Raw genomic sequence first — 22,977 nt, forward strand, 5'->3', positions numbered from 1 at the left:
GTTGAGTTAAGAGGGAATTGGAAGGAATCAGTAAGATAAGGCATGAGATTTAAGGCCTAGCCCTTACAGATTGGCTTTCATAACACCCACCCTTTTTCTCTGAAGTTAATCTATCAGAGCCTGGAGACAAGTTTAGACCTGTTTACCCATCCAAGTTTATTGCCCTTGAATAAGGTCAAAGTAGCCTCTCATGACTGCAGTGCTTCTGCTCTCCCAGAAGGTGGAGCATGTGTGCAAGAGCAGCAATGACATTTTTTCCAGCATCCCTACACCATTCCATTCCAGCAAGGCCTGTTAGAGCACCTTTGTGCCGCAAGGTACCAACCCACATAGAGGCCCCCAAAGGATTGACTGAAGCAGCAGGGAGTGAGTGTTGCAGGCACCAAGGGGGTGAACGAACTCACTGATCCCTACGTTAGAAAAGGAAGAGAAATGAAACTGGGCTGAAGTGGCCCAACCCAGGGATGGTCTGTAGCACAGTAAGGTCTAGTTTTCACTCTCAGCACATAAGTAGGCATGTCTTCCTACCATGCCTACTTATTACTGACAAGGGCTATTACTGTTTCAGAGCCATCAGGCTTCTAAGTGGGCAGCTCTTCAAATTCATTGGTTAAAAAAATAACATTTTTCCCCACCATTATTCCCACATCTTCCCTAACCTCTACCCACAGTCTCCAAAATATCTAATCAGCCTGGGGTCTGTGCATCATCTCAGCGTGAGAGGAGCAGTGATAACACTGGCATGAGGTGGGACAGGTAGGCTCTGAGCCTAGTAGAAGACAACATTTGAGGAAGGGACTTGAGTATGTTCTATTTGAAAAGAAAAATGCAAAGTACTAGAATATTTTAAGAACATTATGAGCATTGTCATGAGTGGGGATGAGATGTGGCATGTAGAGAAACTATTGTCTGGGCTCTGTGAAGACAGTTTAGAAACACTAGGCAATAGTGTTTAAGGAGCCCAGCCCTAGGCAGTGAGCTTGAAGGCTCCCCTATAACTCCCCTGCCACCCCTAGGCTATTTCATGAGAGAAAAAGTATCCCTCATTCCTCCCCTCTCCTTTATTCCAATCACTCACCCATGTTTGAACTGTTAGAAATGAACTAACAACTAGGAGAAAATATGAGTGTAACTCAAAAACATCAGAAAGAAATTCCACAGCGCCATTAACCACTACAAAAGTAACGTCAGGCTCCCGCCACTTCCCAGGCCCAACCAACCTGCCCAAACCGGAAACACTCAGCAGAATTCATCGATTCACACAAGAACACACAAAAGGTAATTTTTTTTATCCTCACCCGAGGACATTTTTCAATATTTTGTTCAGATAGAGCGGGAGGGAGAGAGAGAGAAACATTGATGTGAAAGGGACACATCAAGTGGCTGCCACCCGCACGACCCAACCAGGGCCGAGGACAAACTGCAACCGAGGTACGTGCCCTTAGCGGGAACCGAACCCGGGTCTCTCCAGACCGCAGGCTGACGCTCTAACCGCTGAGCCAAACCGGCCAGGGCAATTTCAGAATTTAAAACACAACAAAGTCACAGACATTTAAACATTTTTTTTTTAAATACAGAGAAAGTAGAATAAGGAGTTGTGGGAGGCAGAGGAGAGGCAGCAGTGACATCAACAGTGTCCGTGTGTGAAAGGTCCCCACTGCATGGACCTCACAGGAAGGCCCCTCCAAGCTACTATCAAATGAACAGGATTCTACATTTGTTTCCTCTTTTTCTTCAAGTCCACGGATGAGAAATCTACAGTGTACTTTACTTAAGTAGGAAATGAGCTACCTGCCCAGCTAAATCCTTCTAGAAGGTTATTGAGCTTGGGACTGTTTTATATTGGATGAGCCCTTCCTGAAGTTGGAAGCACTCATGAGAAATTAATGGTGGCAATTTTGTCCTTTATACTTTATGTCCTATAACCCCCCCCCCCTTTTAACCACAGGATGTACAAAAGGACAATCTAAGGATAGGGGATATTTGGACTCACAATTCTGGGATGGGTGGGAGGAGAAGGAAAGCTGGACCCAAGCTCGATGTGCAAATGATACAGCTTCTTTTCCCTACAACATCATACCCTTCCTCTCTTGACAGCCTAATGAACAACTCTCTCCATTCTCCATCTCTTGGCTTTCAGTCTGATTGTCTGTGGAAAGGCACATGGCCTTGAAGGACTGGGAGAAGGGTACAACATTTTTTTTTTTTTATCCTCACCCAAGGACATTTTTCCTTTTTTATTTTTGTTCAGATAGAGTGGGAGGGAGAGAGAGAGAGAAACATCGACGTGAGAGGGACACATCGAGTGGCTGCCACCCGTACGACCAACCAGGGCCGGGGACAAACTGCAACCGAGGTACGTGCCCTTAGCGGGAACCGAACCCGGCTCTCTCTGGTCTGCAGGCCGACGCTCTAACCACTGATCCAAGCAGGCCAGGGCTGGTGCATGATCTTATTTCTAGAAAATGAGCAAAGGCTTTCTCTCTCTGTCTCCATGTGCGTAGAGTGAGGACTTGTAGGAGGAGATGGAGTTGAAGAGAAAATATAGGCTTTTAAAAAGTACTCTTAAAAAATAAAATAAGCCCTGGTCAGTTTGGCTCAGTGGTTGAGCGTCAGCCTGCGGACCAGAGAGTTCAGGTTCAGTTCCCGCTAGGGGTACGTACCACACACACAAAAATAATAATAATAATAAAATAAAAGACGCCTGATATTGTAAATAATGAGATGGAATTTATTGCCCTTTTCTATCCTAGCTCCCTGTTGTCTTTCCACAAAAAGGAAAATGACTGATTCCCTGGCACAGCAGGGCAGAACAAGTGACCCTGGACAGTTACAGAGTCTGTCCTGCATCCTTCCACAGCCCACACTGAACAGCCCCCACCTGGGTCCCTCTGGATGTGTGTGCATAACAGCAAAGCCTTTCAAGGGTGTGCAGAGATGTCAAAAGTCAAACCCTGAGGAAACTTCAAGGACCCCATTTCTGTCACTTTCAACTAGTTGCATGAGTGTCAAAAGGCACTATGTGTCCAAGGTTGGCATGGGAATGGACCAAATCCTCTGATCAGGAGGCAGAGACAACAGTGTCTCCATCAAGGTTTCTCAACCTTGGCACCACTGACATTTTGAGCCAGATCATTGTTGTGTTGGGGCTCTCCTGTACACTGTAGAATGTTTAGCAGTGTCCCTGGTCTCTAGCCACGAGATGCCAGTAGCACACACACCCCACTCCCAGGCATGACAATCAAAATGTCTCCAGGGAATGCCGAATGGCCTCTAGGGGACATGCCATCTCCTTTGGAACCATGGGTCTAGAGGCGAAGTGACTAATCTTCCACAGTGGAAAGGAGCCTAAGTGGATTCAGAAGGTCACGACCGTAAAGGCTCCCAGCACAGCGAAGTGCAATGGGAAGAGAGGGCCCCCTGAGACCTGAGCAGATAAGAACCTCTAAGGAGCAGGAAAGCAGGTATTTTTGAAAAATTGTAGCTAGAGAAGACACTTCCTCAGAGGCTGTAGGCCTTGGCAGTGAGAATTAGAAGTCAGTTAAGTCTACCCTCCTGGAACATGCAAGAGAAGACTTGGTCTTCATCCAAATTTGTCTCAAGCATGACTTTCAAGAGCTGTGGGATTGTCTTTTTAATGAGCCTAGGTCACATCTCTGCTTTCTGAAGACAAAGTCTAGTATCTTCTCCTGGGATGTGGCAGGACAAAGGGAAGAAAACCACTTTCATTGCATGCTTAGTGTCTACCTTGTTCTTTGCCCATCCCCCAAAAAATTCCATATAAAAATGTCATTCAAAAGAAAAATTCACAAAATTAAAAACTATAAAAAGGGGAAATAAATATGCTCTGCTGTATGGAAAACAGAAGAAGGAAAATCTGAATGAGAGAAGGAAGGCATAAAACACGTGAAGAAAAGGCAGGATGTGTGAGTTAAGAGCTTTATAAAACAAAATTTTAAAACTCTATATTTTCTTACACACACCAAAAAAAAGTCCATAACTGAACTCAGTAAGAAGGCCCCACAGTAAGACTCCTTCAATGTTCTAGCACCACACCTTTCTTTTTACTTTTCTTTTAAGAGACGAAATAACAAAAAATCTTAAAAGCCTTCTCAAATAAGTTCAACACATCAAAAAGTTTTTTTCATACAGATGAGAAGAAGCTCCAGGCACCATGTCTCTTTGGGGTAGGGGAAGAGTATATTGTAGTTAGAAAACAAACAACCCATAAAACTTTCTTTGCAAAAAAAAGGTTTTTTTGATTTCCTTGACTGTACACAAGCAAAAAGTGACGGTTCCCCCAGGCTCCATCAGCAATGGAGGAACAGCAGAGGGAGAACAGGAGTGCAGAGATTCCTTTTTCAGGCCCAGGCCTGTGAAAAACGATGGCCAAGTGTTAGGTCTTAGCAGGGCCCACAGATGATCTGTATTCCTGGTTAGCCCTGAGTCTGGGAGCATCAGCATCTCCAAGAATTCATTTGTATTCAATAAAGATGGGGAGGGGAATCCTAAAGGAGGAATAAGCCAGAGAGGGTAGGGAGGGGGAATGACAAACATGAGACCCTGTCTGACTTCAGGCTGCTCAGCACACCCTGCCCCTAGGCATGTGATTCTTACCACTGTTACTTGTTGAACTGGAAAGAATAGACCCCATGGTCTGAGGGACCGTCCATAGTCACTTGATTTTGCTGGCTGCTGTTCTCCTGTAACCACAGCCAAAGCGAGAGAGTCACCTTGTGCACCCTACCGCATCTCCTATTAACGCAGCTTAAATAAAACCCACCGAGAGTTGAATGCCTTCCCCAAACCATCCACCCCTATACACCAGTGTTAAGGTGCACAGGCACTCAGCACACACGCTCCACACACACAGCGTTACCTCCCCAACATTTAGAGCAGACTATTCTCTTCCCAAGAAACACTAGTAAATATAAGTCAGCATCCTGTTATTTACTATCTGGCCAAATGTCAGGAAGGACCTCATCCAAGGACACAAACTAAGTCTTTCCTTCCTACATTCTTCACATACCAACCAGCTATTTGTGAATCAGCATTACTGTGAGAGGAAGATCTTGAATGGGAAAATCTGCCTCTGCTCATTTTCTTATCCTCTATCCAAAGAGATTATAATGCTCTCACCTCAACTGAAACATTGGACGAAGGCACAGGGGTGTACTGGGAGATGTAAGCTCCTTGCATAGCTGCAGCTGTTGGCATATACTAGGATGAAAAACATCAATGGGCTTAGAGCAGTGATTCTTGGCTACATTTAAAGCACCTGGGGAAAAAAAAAAAAGCCCTGGCCAGTTTGGCTCAGCGGTTGGAGCGTCCACCTGCAGTCCGGAGAGACCCGGGTTCGGTTCGCGCTAAGGGCATGTACCTCGGTTGCAGTTTGTCCCCGGCCCTGGTTGGTTGTGCGGGTGGCAGCCAGTCGATGTGTCCCTTTCACATCGATGTTTCCCTCTCTCTCCCTTCCTCTCTCTCCCTCCCACTCTATCTGTACAAAAAATGGAAAAATGTCCTCGGGTGAGGATAAAAAAAATAATAAAATAAAAATAAATAAAGCACCTGGGGAGCTTTATTTATTTTTTAATCTTCACCTGAGGATATATTTTTTTTCTATGTATTTTCAGACAGAGTGAGAGGGAGAGAGAAGGAGAGAGAGAGAGAAACATTGATGTGAGAGGGAATATTGACTGGTTGCCTCCCACACAACCCCAACCGGGGCCAGGGACGAACTGCAACTGAGGTACGTGCCCTTGACCGGAATTGAACCCATGACTCTTTGGTCCAAGGGTTGACACTCTAACCATCAAGCCAAATTGGCCAGGGCCTGGGGAGCTTTAGAAACTACTGATCCCTTGTTCCATCCCTAGAGAGTCTAATTTGTCTGATTTTCTCTCTCTCTCTCTCTTTTTTTTTTTTATCCTCACCTGGGGACATTTTTCCATTTTTTTGTTCAGATAGAGTGGGAGGGAGAGAGAGAGAGAAACATCGATGTGAAAGGGACACATCCAGTGGTTGCCACCTGCATGATCCAACCAGGGCAGGGAACAAACTGCAACCGAGGTGCGTGCCCTTAGCGGGAACCGAACCCAGCTCTCTCTGGATCGCAGGCTTATGCTCTAACCACTGAGCAAAACCGGCCAGGGCTGATTTTCTCTTTTTTAATTGATTTTAGAGACAGAGGGAGAGGAAGAGAAACATTGATGTGAGAGAGAAACATCGATCAGTTGCCCACCATATGCACCCCAACTGGGACCAAACCCACAATCTGCCCTGACCGGGAATCAAACTGGTGACCTTTTGGTGCACAGGACAATACTCAACCAACTGAGCCACACAGCCAGGGCTAATTGTCTAATTTTTTTTTTCCCCTTTATTGATATTTTAGAGAGAGAGTAAATGATAGGGAGAGAGAGACAGAAACATCGATGAGAGAAAACATGGACTGGCCGCCTCCTGCAGGCCTCCCACTGGGAATGAGGCCCACAACCTGGGCATGTGTCCTGACCTGGAATCTGACCAGCGACCTTCTTGATGCATGGGTCAACGCTCAACCACTGAGTCACACTGGCCTGATTAATTGTCTAATTTAATTGTGATTTAAAAAAAAAAATTTTTTTTTAATTGATTTTAGAGAGAAAGAAATGGAGAGGGAGAGATAGAAGTCCAATGCACTATCCATTGCACTACAGAGCTGGGAGAGAGAGAAGGAAACATCAATGAGAGAGAACATCTATTGGCTGGCTGCCTCCTGCATGCTCCCCCCCCCCTGGGAATGGGGCCCACAACCTGGGCATGTGCCCTGACTGGGAATCAAACCAGCGACCTCTTGGTGCATGGGTCAACGCTCAACCACTGAGCCACACCGGCTGGGCTAATTGTGCTTTTTAAAAGCACTTCAGGTGATTCTAAAGTACACTGGCTTAAAGAGACTTCTACATACATGACTTCCTTTTCTCCTTTTGCTTGTCTTCTGCGCTTTCTCAATGTACTGCCTTCTCTGCCTTTAAACCCTCCGGTGCAAATCAGAATGCAGCAGACCTACAAGAAACCTTATGAGCTTCATCCATTCTTCTTGTTATTATTTTGATAAGGATTTCTAGGAAATGTGAATGAACTAGATAAACTAGTATGTAGATAGAAACACCATTTGTTTAGTTTCATGAGTAGGAATCAGTTAAAAGGAGTGGGCTGGGGAGCAGAATGGCTATATTCCTGACTCATGAATTATATTATCTTTTTAGTTTATCTACTATTCTGAGTGTGCCCTCAATGATACTGAAGTTATTCTCAACATCATTCATAAGTCTTTATGCTGGCCCTGGCCGGTTTGGCTCAGCGGTTAGAGTGTCGGCCTGCAGACCAGAGACTCCTGGGTTCGGTTCCCGCTAGGGGCACATACAAAAAAAAAAAGTACTTATGCTGAAAATATTACACAGGTATTCCCTCCTCAGTAGGAGTTTGTAATTAGAAAGAGTCTGCTTTACCGTGCCCATGGTACTGAGGGAGAGGTGGCCCAGTTGCTGGGTAAGAGGTCCCATCATGGAGGCAGGCTGGAGAGAAAGGGGGTGATCCATCCCTGGTGTCAGAACTGAACCCTAGAGGCAGCAACAGAGGACAGGGTTAGCTGGCAGCATTCTGTGAGGCTGCCTAGGACAGTGATTCATGGCTACCAGGACCATTTAAAAACCCTGGGAAATGAGAGGTGAGCAGCAATCCAGTTATGCAACAGGTATCGACACTCTGCCCGACAGTCTGGGGGAATCCCTGCCTGGTAAAAACAAACTCACAAAATCTAAGGTCATACACCTGGGTTGCATAAGGGCCTGAACCAGAACTCACACCCACATCCCTTGTCATCAAATCCCAGTATGTTTCTTTACATCAAACGGCCTCTTTGGCAGTTGCCCACTCTGAACACTCACTGAAGGCGGTAAGAGGTATGGCTGGTGGTGCGTCCACGACGGGTTAGGTACTTGCAGAGGAGATGTCGGAGTTACTCTCTAATGCAAGCAAAATAAACACACAAAAATGTTAATTGCCTAGAAGCTATCGTTTTCCCAATGATCTGACAATGTTCAGACAAACCCAACAAAAGTTGGATTGCCCCATCAGAAAATAGAAACATTAATAGAGAACAGATTGACAGCTGTCAGAGGGGAAGAGGGAGGGGGCTGGGTGAAGAAATTAAGGAAAACAAACAAAAAACCCCTCATAGACACAGACAACAGTATGTTGATTACCAGAGGGAAAGGGAAGTGGGGGGAGGTAGGAGAGGCTAAAGGGGGTATAAATGGTGATGGAAGGACATTTGACTTGGGGTAGTGAACATACAATACAATATACAGATAACAACAGTCTTTGCGGAGAGTCGCAGTGGTTTTCTGCTCCCACAGTGCTTGGACTGAACGGTGCTCGACCCATCCCCCACAGCCACCTGATCCAGCCTTCTGCCACCTCCTCACAGCACCTCCGACAGCCCCAAGGCCACCCCCTACCCCTCCAGCGCCAGGCAGCCGCCTCTCCCTAGCCGCCCACCATGACGTCCACCGTGTCCACCTGGCAGGTACCCCAGAACTACCATCAGGATTCAGAAGTTGCTATCAACCGCCAGATCAACCTGGAGCTCTACGCTTCCTACGCCTACCTGTCCGTGTCTTACTACTTTGACCGTGATGAAGTGGCTTTGAAGAACTTTGCCAAATATTTTCTTCACCAATCTCATGAAGAGAGGGAACATGCTGAGAAACTGATGAAGCTTTGATAAAGCTCTGGTTCAGGATCATTGATGTTGATCCTGAACCAACGAGGTGGCCAAATCTTCCTTCAGGATATCAAGAAACCAGATCGTGACGACTGGGAGAATGGGCTGAATGCGATGGAGTGTGCATTACACTTGGAAAAAAAGTGTGAATCAGTCATCCTGGATTTGCACAAACTGGCCACTGACAAAAATGACTCTCACTTGTGTGACTTCCTTGAAACTCACTACCTGAATGAGCAGGTGAAATCCATCAAAGAACTGGGTGACCACTAACCAACTTGTGCAGACTGGGGGCCCCTGAAACTGGCAAGGCAGAGTGTTTCTGTGACAAGCACACCCTGGGAGACAGTTACAAGAGCTAAGCCTGAGGCTGGTTTCCCACAGCCACGGGGTGACTTCCCTGTCACCAAAGCAGGACGTGCATGTTGGAGTTACCTTTACCTCTTCTATAACTTGTACCAAATCACACTTATGTCTTTTATTTGTACCATTCCCTCAAATAAAGTAATTTGGTAACCAAAAAATATATATATATACAGATTATATATTATTGAACTGTACTCCTGAAACCTATATAATTTTATTAACCAATGTCACCCCAATAAATTCAATTAAAAAAATTATATATATATATATATATACACACACACACACACACACATTGCTTTGGCCCTGGCTGGGTAGCTCAGTTGGTCAGAGCACTGTCTCGATATGCCAAGGTTGCAGGTTTGATCTCCGGTCAGGGCACATACAATATCAATCACTGAATGCAAAAATAAATAAATATAAATATATATTTATATGTATATATAAAAGCTTTAAAAAAGGATAATAGAAACATTAAGAATAAACTTTTACTAAAATTAGCAACTCTGCCTGGCAGGTGTGGCTCAGTGGTTGAGATTCCACCCATGCACTAGGAGGTCACCGGTTAGATTCCCGGTCAGGACACATGCCCAGGCTGTGAGCCAAATCCCCAGTAGGGGGCGTGCAGGAGGCGGCCAGTGGATGTTCTCTCTCATCAATGTTTCTATCTCTCTCTCCCTTCCTCTCTTTTTAAAATCAATAAAGAAATAAAATAAAATTAGCAACTCTTACACCACAAGAAATAACCCAATTTAAAAACGAGCATCCCTGCCCTGGCCGGTTTGGCTCAGCGGTTAGAGCATCGGCCTGCGGTCCGGAGAGACCCGGGTTCGGTTCCCGCTAAGGGCACGTACCTCGGTTGCAGTTTGTCCCCGGCCCTGGTTGGTCGTGAGGGTGGCAGCCACTCGATGTGTTCCTTTCACATAGATGTTTCTCTCTCTCTCTCTCTCTGTTCCTCTCTCTCCCTCCCACTCTACCTGAACAAAAAATGGAAAAATGTCCTTGGGTGAGGGTAAAAAAATAAATAAATAAATAAATAAATAAAAATAAAAACAAGCATCCCAATTAAAACAACTATGAGGTATCACTTCACACCGGTGAGAATGGCCGCCATCAACAAATCATCAAACAACAAGTGTTGGTGAGGGTGTAGAGAAAAGGGGACTCTAGTACACTGCTGGTGGGAATGCAGACTAGTACAGCCACTATGGAAAACACTATGGTGTTACCTCAAAAAGTTAAAAATTGAACTGCCATTTGACCCAGTGATCCCAGTTCTAGGAATACAGCCTAAGAAGCCTGAAACACCAGTCAGAAAAAATATATGTACCCCTATGTTCATAGCAGCACTATTTACAATAGCTACGATCTGGAAACAACCCAAGTGTCCATCAGTAGACGAACGGATAAAAAAGCTGTGGTACATATACACAATGGAGTACTATGCAGCTGTAAGAAAGAAAGATCTCTTATCATTTGAGATGACATGGAGGGACCTGGAGAGTATTATCCTAAGCGAAACAAGCCAAGCAGAGAAAGACAAATATCACATGATCTCACTTATTTGTGGAATATAATGAATGAAACAAACTGATGAACAAAATTGACCCAGAGGCATAGAGGTAGGGTACAGACTGACAAACCCCAGATGAAGGGGGTTGGGGGAGAAGAGATAAACCACAGAACTTATATGTATATATGCACAATCAATGGACATAGACAACAAAGCTAGGGAAGGGGTAGGGAGGATGGGGAGGAAGGTGTCAATGGGGGAAAAATGGGAAACATCTGTAACAAAAACAAATTAATAAAAATAATTAATAAAAAAATAAAAATAAAAATAAAAATGGGCATCCCTGCCCGGCTGGTGTGGATCAGTGGATTGAGTGTCCGTCCCATGGGCTAAGAGGTCCCGATTCGATTCCCAGTCAGGGCACATGCCTGAATTTCAGGCTCAGTCCCCATTGGGGGGCATGCAGGAAACCACCCAATTGATGTTTCTCTCTCACATCGATGTTTCTATCTCTCCCTCTAAAAAAATCAATAAAAATATACTTAAAAATGGGCATTGTGCCCTGGTTGGTTTGGCTCTAGTTTGGCTCAGCAGTTAGAGCGTTGGCCCTTAGACCAAAGAGTCGTGGGTTCGATTCTGGTTAAGGGCACATACCTCAGTTGTGGTTCGGTTCAGACCCTGGCCCTGGCCAGGGTCATGAGGGAGGCAACCAATTGATGTGTCTCTCCAACATTAATGTCTCTCTCTCTCTTTTTCTCTCTCCTTCCCACTCTATCTGAAGATAAATGGGAAAATATCCTTGGGTGAGGATTTTTTAAAAAGGGCATTCTGGGGTCTGAAGCTCTGATGGCTTAACCTGTGTAGGGGTTCAGAATTAGTCACCCCAAGATATGCCTCTGTAGTATGCAGATTATTTTGAACTAAAGGCAACCAAGACCTTACAAGAAAAACTCCTCCCCATCTCTCCCTTTAACTACTTAGAAGAACTTGCATCAAGGGCCTTATCCATAATAAAAAATTATCAGAGATAACCTTTTTTGTCTACCTATTGGGCAGAGCAAACTACTAATTACAGAACATCTGCCCTTCTTCTCATCCTGCAATGACCCTCTGAAGCCCCCAAAATGCTTCACCCCATCCTAGCTCAGAATGCCTTATACACCTCATTTTAACTTCCATCCCTGAGTCTTTCGTGCACGTGAAGGTTTGTCATTGATGTTGACGCTGTACCAGGGAAATCAGAACATAGTCAATACTATTGTATTTTTTATTAAAAAACAAATTAAATAGCCCTGGCTGGTGTGACTTAGTGGTTAGAGGGTCAGCCCGCCTCTCTAAGGGTCTCAGGTTTGATTCCCGGTCAAGGGCATGTACCTGGGTTGCATGTTCCATCCCCGGCCCTGGTTGGGGCATGTGCAGGAGGCAACCAATCAATATGTCTCTCACATCCCTGTTTCTCTCTCTCTCTGCCTCCTTCTCCATTCCTCTTTCTCTAAAATCAATGAAAAAACATTAAAATCAATTTTTCTAAAAAAGGACAGAATAGCAAGTGTTATACACTATAAGTGGGAACAAAATGGTTCCGCAGCTTTGGAAAATAGTTTGGCAGCTCCTCAGAAAAGTAAATAGTTATTGGGTAACCCAGCAATTCCACGCCTAGGTATATACTCAAGAAAAATGAAATCATATGTCCACACAAACTTGTACACAAATGTTCATAGCAGCATTATTCATAATAGCCCATAGGTAGAAAGAACTTAAATGGCCATCAGCTGAAAAATGAATAACAAAATGAGGTATTATCCATACAATGGAATATGATTCAGTCATAAAAAGGAATGAAGTGCTGATATATAATACAACACAGATAAACCTTGAGAACATGCTAACTGAAAGAAGGCAGTCACAAGTATATTGTATGCTTATATTTATTATGAAATGTCTAGAATAGGCAAATGTATAGACAGAAAGTACATTAGTGATTGCCAGGGGCTGAGGTAAGGAAGAATAGGAAACTACTAATGGGTACAGAGTTTCTTGCTGAGGAGATGAAAATGTTCTAGAATTAGATAATGCTGATAGTTGTATAAATTTGTAAATATACTAAAAACTACTGATTTGTATACTTAAGAGGGTGAATTTTATGATATGTGAATTATATCTCAATTTTAAAATGAAAAAATAATTAGCAATGAGAACTTAGAAATACATTATAATAAACAAATAGGTTTTCTTTCATAAATGTAGGGATTGTTCAAGATCAGAAACACCTAAATCAAAATTGAAGAAAAAATCCATTGTATAATACTAGATGCTGAAAAGACATTTGATAAAATTCAATAGCCATTTACTTATTTATTTATTTTTCTTTTGCTAATCCTCACCCAAGATTATTTTTCCCATTGATTTTTAGAGAGAGTGGAAGGGAGGGAGGGAGGGGAGAGAGAGAGAGAGAAAGAGAGAGACATCAATGTGAAAGAGAAACATAGATTGGTTGCCTCCCACACATGTCCTGACTAAGCTTGGGATCGAACTTGCAACCCAGGTACATGCTCTTGACCAGGAATAGAACCTGTGACCCTTTGGTGTGAGGGCTGACGCTCTAACCACTGAATCAAACTGGCCAGGGCTCAATAGCTTTTTTCCTATATCTAGAAATGCTTATAAAAATTATAGAACACTTAGGAATCATATTTAACAAGAAAAGCATTAGACTTATATAAATAAAACTAAAATCTTATTCAAGGACATAAAAAAAGATTTAAAAACATGAAAAGAAATACCATATCTTGGATGAAAAGGTTAGTGCTTTTAAAACGTCAATTCTCTTTAATACGTATAGATTTAATGTAATTCCAATGAAAATCCTCACCAATTTTATTTTATTCTATTTCATTTTGGTTAATCCTCACCCGAGGATACTTTTCCATTGATATTTAGAGAGAGCGAAGGGGAGGGAGGGGAAGAGAGAGAGAGAAACATTGATGTGAGAGAGACATGTTGATTGGCTGCCTTCTGTATGACCCCAACCAGGGCCGGGGATAGAACCTGCAACTCAGGTACGTGCCATTGACCGGAATTGAACCCAAGACCCTTTGGTCTTCAGGCCAACACTCTAACCACTGAGCCAAACCAGCCAGGGCAAAATCCTCACAGGTTTTTAAAAATTAGATAAAATAACCATAAACTGTATACAGAAGAATACCAAAAAAAAGTATGAAAAAGAAAGAGTGGAGAATATTTTGTCTTATCAAATATCAGAACATATTATGAAAGCCACTGTGATCAAATCAATATATTATTGGAATAGGAACAGAAACAATAATCACTGGGAGAGACTAAAGAATACAAAAATAAATTCCAGTACTTATTATATGACAAAGGTGGTATTTCAATACAGTGGGAAAAGAATGAATTATTTAATAATCTGATACTAGGACAACTGGTTAACATTTTGAAAGAGAATATAATAGGACCCTTATTTTCTACCATATACAAAAAGAAATTCCTGATGATACACATTTACATATAAAACAATAAAATAAATCTTGGCGCCCTGGCTGGTTTGGCTCAGCGGTTAGAGCGTCGGCCTGTGGTCCAGAGAGACCCGGGTTCGGTTCCCGCTAAGGGCACGTACTTCGGTTGCAGTTTGTCCCCAGCCCTGGTTGGTCGTGCGGGTGGCAGCCACTCGATGTGTCCCTTTCACGTCGATGTTTCTCTCTCTCTCTCTCTCTGTTCCTCTCTCTTCCTCCCACTCAACCTGAACAAAAAATGGAAAAATATCCTTGGGTGAGGATAAAAAAAAAAAAAAAAAAATCTTGGAGACTCTATGTACAATACAGAGATTAGGAAGATCTTTTGAATTAAGGGAAGAAATTCATAAGCTATAAGTAAAAAAGCAGACACATTTAACTATATACAAATTTCAAACTTTGGTACAGCAAAAGCTGGCGATCCCAGTGTATGGTCCTTGGACCAGCAGCAGTGGCATCTGAGAACTTGTTAGAAGTACAGATTCTTCTGTACTCCTACCTGAGACTTACTAAATCAGAAAGTCTTGGTGTGGTGCCCAATAACCTAGAGTTAACAAGCTCTTTAAGTGATTCTGATGCACAGCTAAAGTTTAAGGACCACAAAGTCAATGGACAAAAATTAAATTTGAAAAAAAAAAACATTTGTAACAAAGATAACAGAGGATCAATACTTACAATATACAAGTAGTTTTTATAAGTTGAAGAAGAAAGGAACAATCAACCAAAAAGAAAAATGGGCTAAGCACATGAAGAGCAATCAGAGAACAGCAAATCAAAACAGGACAAACATTAACAAGGCTGACGTCAGGGAAGTGCAAATCAAAGTTATAATGCACGTTACACCCACAAGGTAGAAAACAATTTAAAAGAGCAATGTCACCTATGGCTGGAGGGAAACAGGTATACTCTCATACATTGCTTCTGAAAACATGAATTGACACAGCCTTTGTGAAAAGCAATCTGGTGACATTTATAAAACAAAATCCATAAATTCTAACTAGCAATCCTACTCCTCGGACTCCAGTCCCTAGAAATAGAAGTACTCATATGTATCTCTGGCCACTTTGCTCAGTGGTTAGAGCATTGGCTCACAGACCAAAGAGTCTCTGGTTCACTTTCAGTTATGGGCACATACCTCAGTTGTGGTTCGTCCCTGGCTCTGGTCGGGGTTTTGCGGGATGGGACCAGTCGATGTGTCCCTCTCACATTGATGTTTCTCTCTCTTCTTCTCTCTCCCTCCCTCCCACTCTATCTGAAGATAAATGGAAAAATATCCTCAGTTGAGGATTAAAAAATGAAGAAAAAAGTACTCGTATGCAGGGATAGAGGCACAAGAATGTTTACTGAAGTGTTATTTGTACCAGAAAAACACTGAAATGGAAGTGAAGGACCGTCACTGGATATAGATGAAGAATTCTGGTGTCTCTCCAGCATGAAATGTAATGCAACTATTAAAAAGGAAATAATTAGAACAGAGATCCCCACATTAGCTGTATCAGAATCATTCAGAGGGCTTCTTGAGAATCACTCAGATCGCTGTGACCCACCGCCAGTTTCTAATTCAGTAGATCTGGGGTGGAGTCCAAAAATGTGTGTTTTTATTTATTTATTTATTTATTTATTTATTTATTATCCTCACCCGAGGACATTTTTCCACTTTTTGTTCAGATAGAATGAGAGGGAGAAATAGAGAGAGAGAAATATCGACATGAAAGGGACACATCAAGTGGCTGCCACCTGCACGACCCAACCAGGGCCGGGGACAAACTGCAACCGAGGTATGTGCTCTTAGCGGGAACTGAACCCGGGTCTCTCTGGACCACAGGCCGATGCTCCAACCTCTGAGCCAAACCAACCAGGGCAAGAATTTGTGTTTTTAAAAATTCCCAGGTGATGCTGATACTGGTAGCCCAGGGACTACACTTTGAGAATCACTGGGTTAAGATATTATGTTAACCCCCCAAAGGGTGAAAGGTTAGTGAAAAGGAAAGGTTCTTTCCTTTCTGGTCTAGGCCCAGGTGGCTACCATCGAAATGGGCAAGTTTATGAAACCCGGGAAGGTGGTGCTGGTCCTGGCCAGACACTACTCTGGACGCAAAGTGGTCATCGTCAAGAACATTGATGATGGCACCTCAGACCGCCCCTACAGCCATGCTCTGGTGGCTGGAATTTACCGCTATCCCTGCAAAGTGACAGCTGCCATGGACAAGAAGAAAATTGCCAAGAGGTCAAAGATCAAGTCTTTTGTGAAAAGTTATAACTACAATCACCTCATGCCTACAAGGTACTCTGTGGATATTCCCTTGGACAAAACTGTCGTCAACAAGACCCTGCTCTGAAACTCAAGGCCAGACGGGAGGCCAAGGTCAAGTTCGAAGAAAGGTACAAGACTGGCAAGAACAAATGGTTCTTCCAGAAGCTGCACTTTTAGTTCTTTTTTGTTTCAATCATTAAAAAAAAAAAAAAAAAGATATTATGTTAAGTGAGAAAGGTGAAACATGGAAAATGTATTTAATATAGTCAATTTCTTTGTAAAATAAATGACTTCCAAAAATCATATACATATGTATATATGCACAAATATGGAAAATAGTAGGAAATTGACATGGATTTACTTGTGAGGTAGTAGACAGAGTAAGAGAATGATCCTACACCAGTCTATATATATAATGTGATCACACGTTATGTTTTCATGTAAAATTATTTGTGTGTAATATGTATACAGGAAAAACAAAAAAACAACAAATAGTTTCCATCCTTATATTCCTTTACCTAAAACACAATGATAGGGAAAACCACCACATCCTTTTTTGGGCATGAACATACCTGATATGAAGACACAGGAGATGGAAGATATGGGGAGAGTGCAGACTGAGCAAGCATCCTGCTGGGGGTGATGTTATATGGAGCTGGGTAAAACCTGCACACGAAGGAGTCTCATCAGTATAAGTCACAGGAAATCAGAAAGGGTCCTCAGTGATAGACACTTCCCACTAGGTGCTATTCAAAAATCAAGATAAAACAACTTGGACACAGGCTATCATTTTCAGTTGGCCTGATTATATAAAACACCCTTACCCATTCTGAAGAGCTGTAGCGGGGTCATAGGTCAAGGCCATACCACCCTATAGAGAAAGAACACAGCATTCATATTGTAAACCTTTGGATAAGAACAGGAGCAAGCCCAGAATGTCAAGGATGTATTTAGTTGAACTGATTAAAGTGCAGTCTGGACAAGCTGTTCCAGAATTCTTCTGGTTGTGCAGGCTGCAAAATCCCACTCAAGACCCACACTGAAGAGCATGTCACGTAGCCAGCTTCTCTCAGTTACAAATTGTAGCTCTCAAGCTTGCTACCTAAGCTCACACAAATCAGGCCATGGTAACTTCCGTTCCATTTTAATATCCTTAGTACTCCTGTCTCCTCAGAGGTCCTCTTACCATGTCTCCATTCCTTGGCCAGGCCCGTCCATTTTGCACAAATTTTCCTTGGTTCTGTCGTCTCTTTGGCCCACCATCAGCAAATTTGCAAAGCAACGGATCAGATGGGACTACCAAGTGAGAAAGCAGACAGGTAGCTGAGTTCCACCTCACTTAGCCCACCCACACTCATGCAAAACTTTTCCAGAATCTTCACTGGAAGTAAGCACCTGTGTCCCTCACAGACTGATTCCCAGATGCCTCACCTGGTACTCCAGGGGGTGTCTTAATATATTTCCCGTTAAAGTGGGTGATGATGGCTTCACACTTCTCTGTGGACTCCATCCTGAGGAGCACAAGAGGGGTTAGGCTCTCTAGCTTCTTCAGGATCTATGCTCTCCCTACATTAAAAAAGAATGCCCTGCCCTTGCTGGTTTGGCTCAGCAGTTAGAGCAGCGGCCCATGGACCAGAGTTGCAGGTTCGATTTCGGCCAAGGGCATGTACCTCAGTTGTGCTTCATCTCCGGCCCTGGTCGGGATTATATAGGGGGCAACCAGTCAATGTGTCCCTCTCACATCGATGTTTCTCTCTCTCCTACTCTATCTGAAGTTAAATAGAAAAAATATCCTCAGGTGAGGATATAAAAAAAAGAATGCCCTAAGTTTGCAGCCCCACAAATGCTTGAAAAGTTGTGACCATAGAAACATAGAGTTTCCTCCACACAAATTCAAGATATCAAGAAGAGGCAACCCAAGCTTCTAATGCAGGTTCTCTCAACCAGTTCCTGTAGGGTCCTGAAAGGAATAATGGAGATCTTTAAGCTATGAATGCGTATTCCAAAGAAGGTACTGATGGATCCGCCTACTATTGTGTCTGGTTCATAAAAAAAGAATACAATAAATTGAGGCTGTTACTATTACTTTTTACTACAAAACTCCTCATGGAAATTGTTCCCTCACTCTGATAAAACTACACAAGATAAGAATTTGCCAATATTTATTTTTTGCTTCTGGTTAATTACCAAGGTCGAATTAGCTATTGATAACATCATTAAAATTTCATAAGTCTGTAGGAGGAAACAGTAATAAGACAGGATTAGGGTCCATAGTAATAGATAAAACAATGTTGGGAACTACTGAGTTAAAATATCTGCTGGGGAAAGAGGACTGAGTAAGGAATCAGAAAATTTTGACTCCAGCTCTTGTTTGCCTCCCAAAAAACTCTGTGAGTTAGGACACGCACAAAAACCCTTTGGACCCATTCCTCATTTCCACTTTTGAGAAGTGATTTATTATCCTACTATACAAGATTGTATAGATCAAATAAGATAATCTATATAAGTGTGTTCTAAAAAGTATAAGGGTCCATATAACACAAGGTACAATATCTTGCCCTCTTTCCATTTTTAAAAGAATCCTCACCCGAGGATATTTTTATTTTCATTTATCTTTATTATTATTATTATTATTATTATTTTTATCCTCACCCGAGGACACTTTTTGATATTTTGTTCAGATAGAGTGGGAGGGAGAAAGAGAGAGAGAAACATCGACGTGAAAGGGACACATCGAGTGGTTGCCATCCACACGACCCAACCAGGGCCGGGGACAAACTGCAACCGAGGTACATGCCCTTAATGGGAACCGAACGCAGGTTTCTCTGGACCGCAGGCCGACACTCTAACCGCTGAGCCAAACCGGCCAGGGCTATTTTCATTTATCTTTAGAGTGGGAGGGAGAGAGGAGGGAGAGAGAGAGGAAAGAGAGAGAAAGAAACATTGATGCGAGAGAGAGACATCGACTGGTTGCCTCTTGCACGACCCTGACCAGGCTGGGCACTGAACGGCAACTGAGGTATGTGCCTTTGATCAGAATCGAACCCATGGCTCTTTGGTCCGCAGGCCAATGCTGCAACCGCTGAGCCAAACCAGCCAGGGCCCTTTCCATTTTTAAAGTAAGTTTCACTATATTTTCTATGCCAATAGCCACTAAAAATATAAATCATTACTATAAAAGAAGGCCTCAAATGGAACATTGCAGAGAAAACTCTTAGGAATCCCAGAGCAGAAGTCTTTAGTTGGGTTGCTCCTATTCCTTAGTCTTTCCAAAAGGGTGAGCAGACAGAGCATTTCAAGAGAATCACTTTCAGAACCTCAACTTCCTCATGAACTCTTTCCTAAAACTGATCTGCCTGAGGAATCAGTCATGATTACTAACGATCAAAGCTCAAGTCCCCTCTCACAGTCACTCCTCTCCATTCACTGCATGACACTCATTGCAAAACTCAGCACGAGGCAGTGATGACTGGGTTACAAATCTTTTTGTCCTTAGTTAGATGCTCCCAATTCTTCCAACATAAGCTGGAGGACTCAGCAAGTTGCCAATTGACACACATAAAAAAATCAATTTTGATAATAGATTACCCTGGTTCTTGGTAAATGATTCAAAAGGAATTCAAAGAATTCCTATTTTAACAAAACTGTTTCCATTCCCATTTACTTATTTATGTTTACAAAGTTTCTTAGCATGAAAATAAAACATAGGAACAGAACTGATATTAAACCCTGTCTTGCCCAGCGGGTGTGCCTCAGTGGTTGAGCATCGACGTGCACCGAGAAGCCGAAGGTTTGATTCCCAGTCAGGACACATGCCCAGGTTGTGGGCCCGATCCCCAGCGGGGGACATGCAGGAGGTACCAGTTGATGTTCTCTCTCACTGATCAATAATGAAAAAATATTTAAACAATAAAAAATAAAATAAAATCAATAAAAAGAAAAATATTATTAAAAAAAAAAAAACCTGTCTGTTACAGCAAAAACAATATTTACTGATGGCTACATGACCTAATTAGAAAAATATAAACACAACTTACTCATGTCATAGGAGAAGCATTCCCAATAAAATTTACTTTCTTTCTTTTAAGAATCAGATAGGAGTAATCGGGGTGTTGCAGGTCCTGATTACGCAGAGACGTTAATGACAGATCAAACGATCTCCAATCATCATGTTCCAATCTGCCCTCCAAAAGGAGGAACAGGTAAGGATTATCCTACCTGATGATAAAATTTACTTTCTATAAAATAATTTTATATCAACACTTATCTTTTTTTTTTTTTTTAATCCTCACCTGAGGATATTTTTCCATTGATTTTTAGATAGAATGGGAAGGACCGAAGGAGGAAGGGAGAGAGAGAAATTGATGTGAGAGAGACACATCAGTTGGTTGCCTCCTGCACGACCCCAACTGGGGCCAGGGATTAAACATGCAACCTAGGCATGTGCTCTTGACTGGGAATCAAACCCCTGACCCTTTGGTTCATGGGCTGACGCTCTAACCGCGGAGCCAGACTGGCCAGGGCTATATCAACATTTAACTATATTTATGTTGTTTGGAGCAATTGCAAACTAAATATTAGAAAGAGAATTTTCTTATGGGTTGATACACATATAGCCTCAGGGCCACTGGAAAAAAATTAATTTATATACATATTTTTATTGCAGAGAAGTATGACAAAATGATCCATAAAAAGGCTTTCAACTATAAAAATGTTTTACCTAGAATACAATACAAATGGAATAAAAATACAAGATCAAGAAAAAAAAAGGAACACTTTAAGAAAGATGTAAGAGTTATAACTCTTAAAAAAGAAATGCCCTATTTTTCAAAATGGATGATTTTGTGTATCAAATTGCTATGACATTTAGATCTCATTTGGATACACTGAAAAATGATATGACAGTTTGATTTAAAATATCAATGTTTATAATTTGCTGGAAATCATACTTAACAAGAACCTAAATGTATCAAGAAAGTTTGTAGTTATTTTTTTTCTTTATTGATTTTAGAGAGAGAAGAAGGGAGAGGGAGAGAGAGATAGAAACATCGATGAGAAAGAACATCAACTGGCCACCTCCTGCATGCCCCCCACTGGGGATTTGGCCCACAACCTGGGCATGTTCCCTGACCAGGAATCGAACCGGCAACCTCTTGGTGCATGGGTTGATGCTCAACCACTGAGCCACACCAGCCGGGCGAAAATTTGTAGTTATTAATGTAGAAATGTGCAAGAGATTTCATAGTTTTCCAAGTCTTTATTATTATCCTCACCCAAGGACATTTTTTTTTTTTTTGCATTTATCTTCAGATAGAGCGGGAGGGAGAGAGGGGGGAAGAGAGAGAAAGAGAAACATTGATGTGAGAGAGACACATTGACTGGTTGCCACCCATACGACCCCAACCAGGGCCGGGGACAAACTGCAACCGAGGTACATATCCTTAGTGGGAACCGAACCCGGGACTCTCTGGTCCGCGGGATGATGCTCTAACCACTGAGCAAAATTGGCCAGAGCAGTTTTCCAAGTCTTTAAAGTTCCCAACTTTAAAGGACACCCTGGGTCATTATGATGTACTAGCAGAAGCACAGCAAGGAATATTTTAATTTTCTGAAGAAAATACAGCAACATATGTTGGATATTGTGTGGACAACTAACTCTAAATAGTTCACCATTTCAACAACAGATCACCCTACTATCCTTTTGATAATGTATTTTTGCAAAGCTGGTTTTTCAACAGTTGCTATGACAAAAGCAACTAATAAGAAAACCAATGCATAAAAGAAATGAGGATGTAGTGTCCAATCTGATTCCAAGATTTGACAAGTTATTCAGTCTCCAACAGGTACACATCCCATTAGTAAGTATAGTTATTTAAGGATGAAATAAAAATATTTTCTCTTTCATTGTTTTTTCAAATAGCTAAGATTGATTGCTATGAACACGTTTTGAGTTGTTTACACCATTTAATTACTTAATAAATTGAACTGTTAAGTACTTTTATTTTATCTTGTGAGAAAAAAATTAATAAGACTTCAGTGCCATGATCTGAAACAGATTGGGAACCTCTACTTTCAGAGAGTACTGGAGCAAAAACGTTTGATGTCTACAAACCTAGGAACTCCATTAGTTATACTCGGGCTTGCCAGCAGGTGGTACTACCAACAGTGAGTTGGCTAGAGAAGCCCTATTCCTAGTTCCCATTGTCTGTAACACTCCAGAGTAAGGAAGGGTTCTTAGTCCAGGCAAAAAGGGGCCTTAGTCCAGTAGTTTTCAAACTTAAAAACGAAACAAAACAGAATTTCCTTTCAAACAAAATCTTAAGATAAATAAAAGCAGAACCATTTTTTAAGTGGGACAGGGGAAGCTGATGCCCTACAATAATGATACCTAAGCCCAGAAAAGGGGACCCTGGCCCTGGCTGGTTTGGCTCAGCGGTTAGAGCATCGGCCTGCGGTCCAGAGAGACCCGGGTTCGGTTCCCACTAAGGGTGTGTACCTCGGTTGCAGTTTGTCCCCGGCCCTGGTTGGTCATGCGGGTGGC

General features: G+C 42.4%; 1 protein-coding gene, 1 non-coding gene and 2 pseudogenes across 6 annotated transcripts in view; 2 read left to right on the top strand and 2 right to left on the bottom strand.

The window, feature by feature from the left end:
• The window catches only part of RBMS2 (RNA binding motif single stranded interacting protein 2), a 67,280-nt gene that overhangs the window by 6,896 nt on the left and 37,407 nt on the right, over positions 1-22,977 (bottom strand). For 3 of the 5 annotated variants that reach the window (XM_036252706.1, XM_036252704.1, XM_036252701.1), the window contains exons 6-14: positions 17,868-17,947; positions 17,623-17,732; positions 17,261-17,307; positions 17,009-17,102; positions 7,932-8,009; positions 7,494-7,604; positions 5,140-5,220; positions 4,618-4,703; positions 4,027-4,508 (exon numbers count right to left, since the gene is read on the bottom strand). In XM_036252706.1, the coding sequence (XP_036108599.1) occupies positions 4,623-4,703; positions 5,140-5,220; positions 7,494-7,604; positions 7,932-8,009; positions 17,009-17,102; positions 17,261-17,307; positions 17,623-17,732; positions 17,868-17,947 (682 nt within the window). In that variant the 3' untranslated portion in view covers positions 4,027-4,508; positions 4,618-4,622. Of the gene's footprint in view, positions 1-4,026; positions 4,509-4,617; positions 4,704-5,139; positions 5,221-7,493; positions 7,605-7,931; positions 8,010-17,008; positions 17,103-17,260; positions 17,308-17,622; positions 17,733-17,867; positions 17,948-22,977 lie in introns of those variants that run through there. The other 2 variants (XM_036252702.1, XM_036252703.1) reach the window with 2 other exon arrangements.
• LOC118624432 lies at positions 8,546-9,132 on the top strand (annotated as a pseudogene).
• LOC118624433 lies at positions 16,216-16,613 on the top strand (annotated as a pseudogene).
• Positions 20,526-20,661, bottom strand: LOC118624847. The gene has a single exon (XR_004958511.1). It is a non-coding gene; the product is annotated as a U8 small nucleolar RNA (small nucleolar RNA).

This window comes from Molossus molossus, unplaced genomic scaffold, assembly GCF_014108415.1.
Source record: "Molossus molossus isolate mMolMol1 unplaced genomic scaffold, mMolMol1.p scaffold_m16_p_10, whole genome shotgun sequence".
Lineage (NCBI taxonomy): Eukaryota > Metazoa > Chordata > Mammalia > Chiroptera > Molossidae > Molossus > Molossus molossus.